A 13,990-nucleotide genomic window follows, 5' to 3' on the forward strand; every position below is an offset into this window, starting at 1 on the left:
TGCATATATAAAGAACTCCTATATCTTGAAAATAAAAAGATAAACAACCCATTTAAAAAATGAGAAAAAGATTTAAACAGACACGTCTCCAAAGAAGAAATACAAATGGCTAAAAAGCACATGAAAAAATGCTCCAAATCTCTAGCTATCAGGGAAATGCAAATCAAAACTACAATGAGATACCATCTTACTCCCATAAGATTGGCAGCTATGAAAAAAACAGAAGACCACAAATGCTGGAGAGGATGTGGAGGAATGGGAACACTCATCCACTGCTGGTGGGAATGCAGAAGGATCCAGCCATTCTGGAGGACAGTTTGGCGGTTTCTTAAAATCTAGCCATAGATTTGTCATATGACCCAGCAATTCCACTGCTGGGTATATACCCAGCAGAACTGAAAACAAGGACACAAACCGACATATATGCACACCAATGTTCATAGCAGCATTGTTCACTATCGCCAAAAGTTGGAATCAACCCAAATGCCCATCAACAGATGAGTGGATCAATGAAATGCGGCATATACATACAATGGAATACTACTCGGCTTTAAGATCAAATACACTACAAACACACGTGATAACATGGATGAATCTTGAGAACCTTATGCTGAGTGAAGCAACCCAGGCATTGAAGGACAAATACTACAAGACCTCAATGATATGAAATAAGCAAGCTGCCTCAGAGAGCTAGAGACTGGAAGATAGGTTTACAGGAAATCGGGGGGTGGAGGAAGGATGTGAACTGACGTCTGCAGGGGTGGAATCTATGATGAGCTGGCGGTAAGTATGAGCACAAAGAAGAGATAAAATGGGGGCAAGGAGTTGCCTTTGGGTGGGGCTTTCCGGGTTTGAGGGGGGCTGGGGATGGGCGGATGGGTAATATTGCCCAAAAAATTAGGGGAAGGGAGGGGCAACATACGAACATAGGAGATTGTCAGGTGTTGGTTGAGAGTAAAATGCTGAGAAAACCGTATCAAAATATAATTAGGAGGGTTACCTGTTTAGGATGCTCGGAGGGGATGGTCTGATGCGGGACGGGCTCCTAGGGAATATGTGAATGCTCATTTTGCCAGGGTGGGTTGTACCATTGGGTAGAGACCCAAGTAGTGAGAGTGGGGGTGGACCCACATCCTGGGGAGGACTAATGCCATCAAATAGAGGGAACTGTGAAAGGGTGGCTCCCAGGGCATTAGGGCAGTTGAACAAGTCAGGCCCTGAACACTGTTGCAAGTATCTCTGGACGTGGCTCCTCAGGAAATGGAGATTGGCTGTCGCTGTGGGCCCCAACGGGAGGGGAAAATGGATGTTGAATGGATGGAACCAAGGTAAATGTGGGGGCAAGAGAGGAGTTTCATGAGAGTACACGAGGATGAATATAAAGCATGTAATATTACACCAAAAACATATAGGGGATGACAGACTAATAATGTAAACCATAATGTAAAGCATAGGATAACTAAAAAATTTAGAAAACTGTATATCCTAAAGTATGGACCACAATGTAAGCACAGATGTCACCTTGTTTGAAAGCTATTGTCTCGGAGTCTGTACATCAGTTTCAGTAAATATGATATGAATAAATTAAAAGATTATCGCTGTGGAAGGGAAAAGGTTTTATGGTGGATGTGTGGGAGTACTGTATATTGTATATATGAATTACTATGATGTAGGACTCTTGCAAAGAGAAGCTCAATAATTAGGAAAAAAGAAAAGAAAAAGATAGGATGTAGAATTTTTCCAAATCAATATGTATTCTATATCTAACCTTTAAACTCATCGCTATACTCCATTTTACTAGTAAGGGAACCTGACATTATATTGGGCTTCACTTATCAGGAAGTTTTGGATCACAGAGTGGTTCAATAATGGCAGCGGAGGAATACTGGTATGGGATGTTATTGACAGGTGATATATGGTTGACAGGGAGTTATACAGGGCATGTGTCCAGGGTGCATGGAAATGTTTGGATATACTCATAGTGGAAACTATTAAAAACAACAGCTGGGGGGGTACTGGGTTACTGGCCAGGGGGGGTTCTGTTGTGGTCCCTAGGGGAGCAGTGGCAGTCCCCCAGGTGCAATGGTAAGGACCAGGAAGGAATGAAGGTCCAACAGTGAGCCCCTGATACTAATGACTATGCTTGTGAGCCTATACACCTGAAATAAGAACAAGGCCTAGAGAAGCACTGTGCCTAAGAGTTCTCTACTGACAGCCTCCGTGTTACTGAAATGTGGCCAGTCTCGAAGCCAAACTCAGCATGTAAATGCAATGCCTTTCCCCCAGCGTGGGACATGACACCCGGGGATGAGCCTCTCTGGCACCAAGGGATCACTACCAAGTACCAGCTGATGACGTAACTAGAAAATGACCTTAAATTAAAGGTTCAATGCAGACCAGCAGAATATCTCTGTCTACATATAATAACAGGAGTTAAAAATGCTGTTTGACCTAAAGTAAGGGGGAAATGGAAAAGACAAATGAGTTCATATGGCTATGAGTTTCTAAAAAAAGAGTCTGGAGGTTGTCAGAAGGATTGCCCTTATGCACACCTGAGCAGAGTCTCAGAGACAGATAAAGTAGATACAGCCCCAGATATTGGTCCTTTTGAGGGCTAAAGAGACCCTCAGTTTCTATAGTCACGACAGATAGGGTTCACTGCCATGCCAGTTGGCCCTTCTTTGGTGCTGGTGTTTCTGCGTGATGGAGCTGGACTCAGATGGGATCTCTTTTCACAAGACTTTCATGCTACTTTACTGGAATTGTAGTTGGTGCTGGGGTTTAAGATATATCTAGGGGATTTGAATCTCTGGACTGACAATAGGATAGCCAGGCCCTGACCTCAACAGACTTCAGCTCCTACACTCTGATTTATTGGACTTACTCCACTCAGCTAACATGGAGTTGAAGAATGTCAACCACCACACCATGGAGCCTAGAGTGCCTACAACTGAAAGCAGGAGGATTGCATCCAATATCCATGTGGAATCTAAACCCCCTCTTGACATAGATGTGGAATGGACACAACCAAGCCAAGGTCCACAGGAAGGAGGAATACAGTAAGGATCAGAGTGGACTTAATGATATTCTATTCATGAACTATTGTGGTTAATAATCGAGAAAATGTGGCATTGATGTGAAAAAAGTGGCCATGGTGGCTGCTGGGTGCAGGGAATGGGAGGAAGAGAAGAGATGTGGAGGCATTCTCGGGACTTGGAGTTGTCCTGGGTGGTGCCCCAGGGACAATTGCCGGATGCTGTATGTCCTCCTATGGCCCACTGGATGGAACGTGGGAAAGTGTGGGCTATGGTGTGGAACACGGGACATGGGATGCTGCGATGCCTGGAGATGTACTCACCAGATGCAATGAATGTGACATGATGATGGGGGAGAGTGTTACTGTGGTGGGAGTGGTGGGGTGGGGGTGGTGGGGGCGAATGGAGACCTCATATTTTTTTTAATGTAATATCTTTTAAAAAAATGAATAAATTGAGTAGAATTTGGGGGAAAAAAAAAAAGAACAAAAGGGCTTAGGACCTGGGAAAATGTGCCACAGGCTGTCCTGAGAGAGATAGGCCACAAGGGGGCAGCATGCACTTTTCGTTAATCCCAAAGTCCCAGTCACCCTCTAGAATAATCCCCCTTCTCCCAATTTCTCCTTAACTCCTCTCCACTCCTTTTCGACATTCTCTGCAGTCTCTCATGTTGCACAATTTCTTAATAACAGGAAATAATTAGAAGATCTGATTGTTATTACATTCTGTTATTTCATGTAATCAGATGTCTGCCATATGCAAAGTTTATCATCTAGGGATGAGTAAAAACAGAAACCAGCTATGAAGGAGTTAATAAGACACTGAGGAAGATAGACCCAAAGGCCGGTAATTACAACTCCAACACAGCTGTGTATGTGAAAACCCTCAGTTTCCTGTAAAGAGCTGTACACATCAAAGGGCTTGCTGAGGCAGAGGAAGCCAAGACTGAGATACTGAGATTCTGTAAGAATCTGCGATCTAGAGTTTCTGGAAGACCTGGGAACCAGAGGGCTTAATGAGGATAAACAGCAGGTTCAGCAATAGATGGGCAGGGAGGATGGTTGGAGAAAGAGAAACCTGGGGACAGAGAAAGGAGTTCCAGAATTGCTGATTTAGAAGGTAAAGTTTCACAGAAATTATGAGGATTATGACTGAAGGCAACCAAAGTAGAGTCAGGAGGAGGGGTCCAAACTCAGGAAAGCTGAGGGTTGAGGGGCCAGGAAGGGGGGTTGCCAGAAGGGCGTCACTGAGGATGCCAAAGCTGGTTGGAGGGAGGGCAGGGAAGGGGGCTGCTGCTAGCAGTGTGCCTCAGAGCCCTCCAGGAGGGTCCTCAATAAAGTCCATGAGAATGCAAGGGGGTGGGCAAGACTTGGAGTGGGCTGAGCCCAAAGGCAACAGGACCATGGTCTGACGATACCCGTGGGCCTGAGGAGAAGCTGAGTCCTCCTAATGCACCAGACATAGAAGGAGCAATGGACGTGGGTGAAGAAATGGGGGTGTCAACATGCCTCCTGACAGGAGGTCCAGATCCACAAATCTCCAGGGAAGAGCATCTGGAGGACATAGGCCGGGACTGAAGGAAAGAGGGAAGAAAGTAGGAAGGGAGAATGTGGGCGAGAGACGTCAGTTTCTTTGTAGACTGGAATGCACTGGACCCAAGCTGCAGCTTCCCTATAGGAAGGGGAATCGAGGCTTCACCTGCTGGAGAGCAGCAGGTAAGCTTGGAGTCAGATAGGGCCCCAGAGCCAGGAAGCTTATGGTATTCCTGAGGTCCACTGAGACCCTCCAGAAAGGTGAAGCCAGCTCTAGAAATGACTAAAAGGCCACCCAATCCACCCTACTCACGTTATGGATAAGAATGTTGTTAGCACAGCTAGAGGAAATGACTTCCAAAGTCCGCCAGCATGTCTGGCAAAGCTAGGACCAGAACCCAGCTCTCAGTCCCTTGGACCACTTTAAACTTTAAAGCAGGGACACAGATCCTAGGAAATGTGTCACTGTGTGTTTGCAGGAGCACCCCTCTTAGAACACCAGGTTTCTAGTCTTCTAGGGTGCTGAAATGCAGATACCATGAAAAGTCAGCTTTTACCAAGGGGAATTTATTAAATTTCAAGCTTAAAGTTCTGAAGTTGAGAACAGTATCCAAATCAAAGCATAATCAGGCAAAGCTTTCCTCCTTAAGGACTGGCTGCCAGCAATCCTAGACACCTCAGTCACATGACAAGGCACATGGCAGCATCTGCTGGGCTCTGCCTTTTCTTCCATATTTCCTTCCTTTTAGCTTCTTGCTTCTATGGTTTTCTCTTTAACTGAATTTCATTCTCCTATAAAGAAATAGAATAGGAGGATTAAGACCCACCCTGGGCCATGTCTTAACTAAGCAATCTAATCGAAAGTTCCTACTTACAGGGGGTTTACACCCACAGGAATGGATTAAGTTTAAGAACATACTTTTCTGGGTCCATACAGCTCCTTCAAACCACCATACTTTACCCACTGGACCCCAAAAAGACATATTATTTCCAAACTCAAAATACATTCATTACATTACAAATCCCCAAAGCCTTAAATCACTTCAGTAACAATATTAAGGACAAAGTTTCATCAAAATTGTTAATAAGTATGGTCTGTCCTAGGGCACAATTCCTCTCTGGCTCTTGGCCTGAGAAACTTAGAGAATGGGTTGTTGGCGTCCAATAGCCAATGGAGGGAAGTCATAAGATAAACATTCCCATTCCCATAGGGAGAAATTGGAAGGAAAACAGGGATCACTGATCTGAAACAGTTTTGAAACCCTGTAGGGCATACTCCACTAGGTTTCAAGGTCTGAACGTCATCTATAGAACAATGCTTTCTCCTCAGGGTCTGATGGAGAGCAGCCCCACACGTCCCACATGCTTGCGCAGTGGCCATATTCTCCCCAAACACTGGGGTGAAGGCTCCAACATCTTCAAGCATCAGGTGACAGCCAGGTTCTCTGCACCACCCTCTTCAAGCCTCCGGGTGGCAGGCAGACTCTACACAATCCCCCGGGCATCTGAGAAATGTGGGGTGCTAGCAATCGTCCTGAACAGCGGGGCGGAAGGTACAACCTCTCCTAGCTCCTGGGCATGCTCTCCCTTCCCACGTACGTGGGTGGGTCTGCTCTCTTGCCCCAAGATGACTTCAGTCCAGACCTCAGCTTCCGTGGTTCTGCCAGCGAAGTCATCGTTAGGTCATTCTATTCCTTTTGGTCCAGGTTGGCAGTGGTTCTGTTCAGATAGATCTCACACACACAAAAAAATCAGATTTGCATGTACTACACAGGGGTCCAAACCATGAAACAATAGGACTTTCCACAGATCTTTCCTGAATAACTGCCTTTCCAATCCTGACTTACGTGGAAATGGCTAAGTGCCTCCATGTTCAGTGAAATCCTCACATTCATTTTCTGGAAGCTCGGACTTGGAATTTTCCAAACCATCAGTTTCTGGTTTCTTTGTACCCAGGGGTTCAGTTCTCAGCTTATCCCTTTCCACTCACATGTTACTATAAGTTGCAAAGAGAAGCCAGGCTGCAGTTTTCATATTTAGTTTGGAAGTTTCCTCAGCTAAATATCCAAGCTTGGCACTTTGATATTCTGCCTTCCATTTGACACCAGTCCTCAATTCTCAATTTTGCTAAATTCTCTGCCACATTAGAACAAGAGTTGCCTTTCTTCCAGTTTGAAATGACACATTCATCATTTCTGCCAAAGGCCTCATTGGAAGCCATGTTAGTATCAATATTCCTAACAACAATCCTTTCAAATCCATCTAGGTCTTTCCTACCATTTATAAAGCTGTTCCCCCATTTTTGGTATTTGCAATAGCAGCACCTCATTTCCCTGATACCCAAACTCTGTTCTAGTATTCCAGGGTGGCAAAATGCAAATAGTGTGGAATGAGTTGGCTTTTAATGATGGAATTTCACTACTTAAAACCTTCCAGTTTTCAGGATGAGAAAAATGTCCAAATCAAGGCATCATCAGGCAATGCTTTTTTCCTGAAGACTGGCTGCCAGTCATCCTGAACTCCATTATGACACAGCAAGGCACATTGTGGCATCTGCTGGGCTCTCCCTTCTCTTCAGGGTTTCTATGCTTTCAGCTTCTTGCCTCTGTGTCTTTCTCTCTTTCTCTCAGAATTTTATTCTCTTGTAAATGAGTCCAGTAAGATAATTAAGACCCATGCTGAGCCAGCCCTAATTGAAGTAGCCTAATTAAAATGTCCTCCTTTCAAAAGGTTTATAACCTCAGGGATGGGTTAGCTTTCAAAACATGCTTTCTGGGTCCATACAGCTTCAAACCATCAAACCAGGTATAACTATAACCACTTAGGAGAACTAAAATTCCTTAAAGGGTAACAGCAAAGAGAAGGAAAGAGACACAGACTCGCGCCAGTCGTGGGGGAAAAGCGTGATGACTCCGTTGCAGCTGGAGCAACCTCTGCTTATTTGTGTTTTCCTCCATTTGTTTTTTTTTTTTTTTTTGCCATACAACAACATTTATTTCCATTCAGAGGTTTTTGAGATGACTGTGACTCTGCTGGTCTTGGCTAGGTGTAGCTTCTGGCTGTGGGTTGGGTTCAGGTCTGTTTTATTTTTATTTTTATTTTTATTTTATTGACTTTGTAATAATATTACATTAAAAATATATATGTGCGGTCCCATTCAACCCCACCCCCCCCACCCCCCCCCTCTCCCCCCCCAACAACACTCGTTCCCATCATCATGTTTTAATGCAAGTGAGGACTCCATGCCCGTTCTCCAAGTGACAACCTGCCTGAGTCCACAGTCAGGACAATGGCCCACCTCCCATGACCCCTCTTTCCAATCTCTGGCCTTGGTTGGTGGTGTGGAGGCTGGGTAGGGCTTGGGCCACCTGTGTGTCAAGCCAGGAATAACCTGCCCACTGAGAAGCTTTAGGGCTTGACCCTGGCCTCACCTGGGCCTGGGACTAGCGTGCTCACCTGAGCCACAACAGCCCTGAGACAAAGGGCCCACTGTGAACATGGGGTGCCACAGACGTATGGAAGCCCTCGTTGGCTGCTCCTTCTGGCCAACTGCTGGTCCTTCTCCCCTCTACCCTATGCCCCTATTTAACTTTCATCCTGAAACAACAATATGTCATCACAGTCAGTGACTCTGCAGTAGTCTCATGGCAAAAGGCAACAGAACTAGTGTTCATTTTCATGCTCGTTTGTTCCTTCTTAATCCATTAACTCCATCATTTATTGACTTAATAAATGTCAATCCAACACCACCCCAGCCGGGCCCTTGTTCAGTACTAGGAATACGGGGGTGAATCGGGTGGTGTCCCTGCCCTTGAGGAATCACAGAAGAGCAGAGGAGACAGCCCTGAAAGTAAAGAGCAGAGGTTGCACAGTGACTCCCTGCAGTCACACTTTCTTCAGCACACACCATGCTTCTCTAAGGTTTCCCTTTGTCTTTAAATTTAGTTGACAACTTTTAAAACTGAAGGTTTCACATTAAAAAATTCCAATTCTGGAGATCCACCACCACCTGGTCCACTTTCCAGATAGTAGCTGTCCCTTCAGGTTATGAACTTGCCCATTTGCCACAGGCTCCACCACTCCCTGCTGTCTCCAAAATACCAAGTAGACCCCACGTGAGTTCCTGAATCGCCCACTGGTGCTGTTGATGTCTTATGCCCAGCCACTTCACTCATTTATTCTGTGTATCCTCCTCCTGCAAGTGCTTTCACGTAGATCCTTGGTGTGGAGTGAAAAGGGCTTTGATGGAGGCAGCAGATGGAGGTGTGGGTGCACACAGGAGGGGCACACCGTGCACCAGCCAGGATTGCCTAAGATGAGTTTTCACAATGGTCTGAGGAGGAAGGACAAATCTGAGCTGCTGCAGGCTGATCGTTCTTCCTCCAATAGCATGCAGACTTTCAGGGATGGACCACAGACAGGTCACTCATGGATTCAATCATGCAGCAACATGCAGTCACGGAATCCTTGTTGTGTGCTTGGGAGGGGGCCGAAAACTGTCATGTGATTAGGAAGATAAGACATAAGAGACTATCTCTTCGTAAACTGTGACTCATTCACCAAGTTTTGCCCAGTATCTAGCCTTACCATCTGGCACATAGTAGGTGCTCAATCAATATTTATGCTGAGTGAATGAAGTGGGAACTACTACTAATAACACTTATTATAACTGCACTATTGTAGGGTCTGGCACTGTCACAATCCTCATAATATAACAAGGTGAGGTCTATTATTATCCTGTTATGTAGATAAGGAAAGTGAAGCACAGAGAGGTCAAGTCAATTACCTAAGGTCACACAGCTACTCTGAGCCCTTAGGCACTACTTCATATGCCATTCTTGCAATGCAAGGCAGGATGAGCCCAGGGTCACGGTGTGGTGCACAGGGGCTACTGCGGGCCAGCAGTGGGCAGAGAGGGCAGGAGGAGCTGGGCAGTGAGAAAGGCTTCAGGAAGGAGACTGGGCAAAAGGATGTGCAGAAGTGGAAGAGGGAAAACATCTGTGGTGGAGGCCAGGTGCCTGGGAGGAGCGAGGGGGTGAGGGAAGCTCCCATGGAAGGGCAGTGTAGGGGGTGCCTGTAAGGACACATCATCGCGCATGAACACAGGTGTCCCTCACCTGCCGAGCCTCAAATAGGAACCTTCCTTGGGGGCTACAGCCAATTACTAGACTTGGGCAAAATATGATAATACCTTTACTCCAGGAAAGGAAGTGTGAAGAGTGAGAATGACAGAGAGAAAAAAATAAATGGCAGGGAGTGGAGAAGAGGACGGGATTGTTTCCCAGTGGGAAAACCGAGGTGAGGTAGCAGGAGGGGCTCGGGGACTTCACCCTGGGGAGCTGGGGAAGGGCTCCGTGGGGTGAGAGCACCAAGCGCAAAGGCCAGGAGGTGACAAGGTGGGAGGGGGCTGTGTGCCCAGAGTGGGGACCACACAGTGCCCATCGTCAGAGGCCCTGTGCACCTGCTGAGCACCTCAGGTTCCTGGGAGGGACATGGCTGCCCCTGGAGGCTTGTAGCAGGGAGGGGCAGAGATCGCCCACTAGGGGGCAGCAGAGTGCCGTCTCCTAATCAGGTTCTACATTCCTGCAGGGCAGGCCCCCACCTCAGCAGCAGGGATTAGAAGATGATGAGGATTGCTAGAAACACATTCACTCTGAGAATCTCTCACTCCGACTGCAAGAGGGTGCTTTAGTCAGAATCACCCTCTCCCGGGTACCAGGGTCTAGGCCGCTCCTGCTAGGTCTCCAAGTAGCCACGTGCCCTTGGTCAGGTCCCTCTCTAGGTGTCAGGTGCCACACCTGCATGGCATGGGGACTGACCCTCTGAGGGCCACCTAACCCGGGCATCTATGAATCTAAGACCCTACACGCACCCCCACCTCCCAAGAGCGCTCAGCGCAGTGTCAGGCAAATAGAAGGGAAGGCTCAGACCACACTAGTGAGCTCAGAGGGACGCACAGGCTGCCCACGTGCGGGAGACAGAGTGACGTGGGGCTCCCGGGAGTCGCCAGCTACCAGCAGCCCTGATGGGACAGTGCCTGAAACGTGGGGCTCGATGGGGGCTCCTGCAGAGCGAAGGGTGCCAGAGGAGAGGCACAGAGACCCATGACCACTGGCTCGGGCAGCGCAGGAGGTTGGGCGAGGGGGAAGTGAAGTAGCTAAGCTGCTTCCTGCCAAGTCAGCTCTGGGCCTATGGCTGGGAATTTCACAAAAGGGAAAGAAGAGCTGTGAACACTCCCTGTCCCACCCCATGCCCGATCCGGCTTCCTGGCAGTGACAGCCCAGCTCAGGGTTACCACACTGCTCACCTGTGAAGCAATCATCCCCAAGGGAACGACGGGCACCCCCGCCAGGCTGCTATAAATGTCTGCCCTGCGCTGCTCTGTCAAAGCCCTTCTGTTTGGCTCCTTGGCTTTGGTAAGTGCACGGCCAGCTCCCTGGGCCAGGACCTCCTGCGAGTTCTTTCTTTTCTCCCTTGCTTTTCTCCCCCCACTCAACTTCCTTGCAAGCCCTCCTCCTGGAAGCCCTCCTTGATTGACCCCACCCACTTTAAAGGTTCCCTCACATTTTCTTTACATCATGTTCTGCCAGGGCCTCCTGTCCTCAAATGTTTTGCTTTTTGGCATTTTCCAGATATTCTAAAAGCAATTTATCACACATGTGTGACAAATGGAAACAGGATTTTCTCCCAGTTAAGTCGCAGCCCTTGCTTTCTTTTTGCTTTGTATGCTTTTCCCCTTCCTTCTTGCAAGCACCCAGTCAAGGAAGCTGATAGAATTTTCTTCTAAGCACATCAACCCTTGCCTTTGCATTCCTCAGACAGTGCGTGAAGAGGTCGGGAAAAATGACTCAGATGGAATGTTACGTGGACACCATCATCAACGTCTTCCACCAGTACTCTGTACGACTGGGGCATCCAGACACCCTCAACCAGAAAGAATTCAAGCAGCTGGTGGAAAAGGAGCTGCCCAACTTCCTCAAGGTAGGACTGAACTCCTGGAGGCCGGGCCCAGCCCCCCGCTTTGGGCTGGAAGGGGGTGCTCTGCAGCTGGAGGGGCTCAGAGTCCACCCGAGTGAGAAAGACCGACACATTGCCGTCCTTCCGAGTGCGAGGCCCTGTCCCGGGCGGGGATGTGGTGGTGAAGGGAGAGGCCCTGCCCCTGCCCCAGGGAGCCTCAACCCCAGCCGGGAGGACACACAGCAAAGATGCTGACAAACAGCAAGGACAAGCCAGGCCAAGTGTGAGGCCTGGAGGGAAAGGCCTTCGCTGGGTGGGTCATCTGGGCGGGGTGGGCAAGGGGGCCTTGGGGAGACAGGAAAGTCCACTTTGAAGTGGGTGGGGCTTGAGCGGAGGCCTGAGTGTTGAGAAGGGTGGGGATAGAGGATGACCTTGGCTGGAAGCTGAGGGGACTCAGCCTCAGGGGGGGGCTTGCAGCAGCAGAGCTTTCCTAATGCACGTGGGAAGCGCCAGCCCACACTGGCACGCAGGACGCACTTAGCAAATGTTTTTCTTTCTTGTTCCCAAAATAATCAACAGTCCATGTGATAAGGAGTATTTCCACAAACCCTTTTCTTTCCTTTCACATTCGGGGAGTTTGGGGAAACAGAGGCCTGGCCTAAGAGGGATGGGACACCTGGGTCCTCAGTCACGTTCTAGCTGCAGAGCAGAAGCTGTTAGGGAGCCTCACGGCCTGAGAAGCGCAGCTCTCAGGGAGGCAGGGTGCTGGGTCAGGGCGGATGAGAGAGGGCACAGCCAGGGGGTCGTGCGCCCCTCAGCTTCTCTGGGCAGGTCCTCCTCCATGCGCCCCCCCACTCACTGCCCCCCACCCTGGTTCCTGTCAGAAGCAGGGTAATGGGCTAGGGGTGGGGGGCAGAGACTTCTCTGGCCTGCTGAGGGTGAACGTACAGGAAAGCAGAGCGTGCTGAAGTGCTGCTGGAGCTAGAAGGTGCTGACCTGGGACGTCAGCTCAGCCCCCACCCAAGTGCCTACCATTTTGTTTCCCTAAGATGCTTCCCTGCCGAGTAGGTAGAAATGAGGTAGAAACGAGTTCCCTAATTAATTACCTAATAAATGTCAGGGCCTGGAGGGGTCTCTGCTCACCTTAGGGAGATCAACTTGTCCTCAAGGACAGGTTTGTGGAGAAGTAATGGGGCAATACCAGGTTCTAGGGACAGATCTGAGTTTCCACTCTTCTGCTTCTGACCCCTGTCAATCTGAAGAAAAGGTAATGAACTTTTATAAGACTCGGTCTCCTCAAATCTTCCTCCAGGAAGATACCAAGCTTTGGGTAAAGCACTTGACCTGTGTTTCCTTCTATTACATTGAGATCATAACAGTCCCTAGGTCATAGGGCTCCATGGGGAATAAACTGGGAAGTGCCCAGCGCATGCCCGGCATCTGCTACCTCCAGTACTCAGTTCATGGTTGTTTTTAACTTGTACATGGCCCCCATGGGGCCAGGTGTCCCTGGGCTCTTGCCCCCTGGTCATCTCCAGGGCCCCCAAGTGCCCCCCATGGCCTCACCCTGCCCTGACAGCCCTCTCTATCTACCCACAGAACGAGAATAAGGATGACGAGGTCTTAGACCACATCATGGAAGACCTGGACACAAACTCAGACAAGACTCTGTCCTTTGAGGAGTATGCCATATTGATTGCAAGGGTGATCCATGCGACCCACGAGGAGATGCACAAGGATGGCCATGGTCACGGCCACAGCCACGGGCCAGTCCCTGGGGGGGAGGGTGGCAAGGGCCATTGTCATAGCCATGGGGGTCATGGCCACGGCCACAGCCACTGAGCAGGAGGCCAAGGCCCCCTTCCCAGGCCCCAAGCAGGGCTCCACCTCAAGGAAAAGGGGAGGTGACTGCAGCCCCACAGAGCTCAGGAGCTGTGTTGCCGTCATGTGTGCCTGGGGGCTGGGGTGAACAATAAAGTCTTTCTCCACACCAGCACTCCTCATGCTTCTTCCACTGCCCTTCTTCCCACCCTTCCTGCTCCTGCATCTGTGTGCTGGGCAGCCCTGCCCTTAACCTTGGCTCAGCCCTTTCATTTGGTAATGACAGCATGAGAATCAGCGGTGTGTGGGTTAACTGGAGCTCTCCTCTGACCATTTCCTCACCTCCGACTTCAGGCCCTCCACACAGTACCAGTCACCCCACCCAGCCCAGGACCTCCCTGATCCAGCCTATCTAATCAGCCCTTGTCACCTCAGGAAGCAAGAGAGTGGGGGTCTGCCCCACCCCCTCAGCTTGCCTGCTATCCCCCAGCAACTGCCTTCACCCATCTACACAGTCAACCCTCTCTTAATTGAACTCATAAACTCTCCAGAAATGGAGCTAGGCAGGACTGGGTCTGGGCCCGGGTTCTGTGACTAGCTTTGCCATGACTAGGTGCTTCAGGCAGGGCAGGGATTCCCCCACCC

The 13,990-nt window shown here is 49.1% G+C and overlaps 1 protein-coding gene across 1 annotated transcript; it reads left to right on the top strand.

The window, feature by feature from the left end:
• The first annotated feature begins 10,832 nt into the window (after positions 1 to 10,832).
• Positions 10,833 to 13,517, top strand: LOC101443173 (protein S100-A9-like). The gene is made up of 3 exons (XM_004454016.4): positions 10,833 to 10,983; positions 11,386 to 11,548; positions 13,124 to 13,517. Exons 2-3 carry the CDS (start codon positions 11,411 to 11,413, stop codon positions 13,364 to 13,366), a joined length of 381 nt encoding a protein of 126 aa, XP_004454073.1. The 5' UTR covers positions 10,833 to 10,983; positions 11,386 to 11,410; the 3' UTR covers positions 13,367 to 13,517.
• The last annotated feature ends 473 nt before the right edge of the window (positions 13,518 to 13,990 follow it).

The sequence above is a fragment of the Dasypus novemcinctus genome, chromosome 13 (assembly GCF_030445035.2).
Source record: "Dasypus novemcinctus isolate mDasNov1 chromosome 13, mDasNov1.1.hap2, whole genome shotgun sequence".
Taxonomy (NCBI): Eukaryota; Metazoa; Chordata; class Mammalia; order Cingulata; family Dasypodidae; genus Dasypus; species Dasypus novemcinctus.

Excerpts from the sequence above, each read along its gene's own strand:
- LOC101443173 (XM_004454016.4), top strand. The coding sequence starts at position 11,411 with ATGACTCAGATGGAATGTTACGTGGACACCATCATCAACGTCTTCCAC. Across the intron at positions 11,549-13,123 it reads AGCTGCCCAACTTCCTCAAG|AACGAGAATAAGGATGACGA; the intron begins GTAGGACTGAAC and ends ATCTACCCACAG.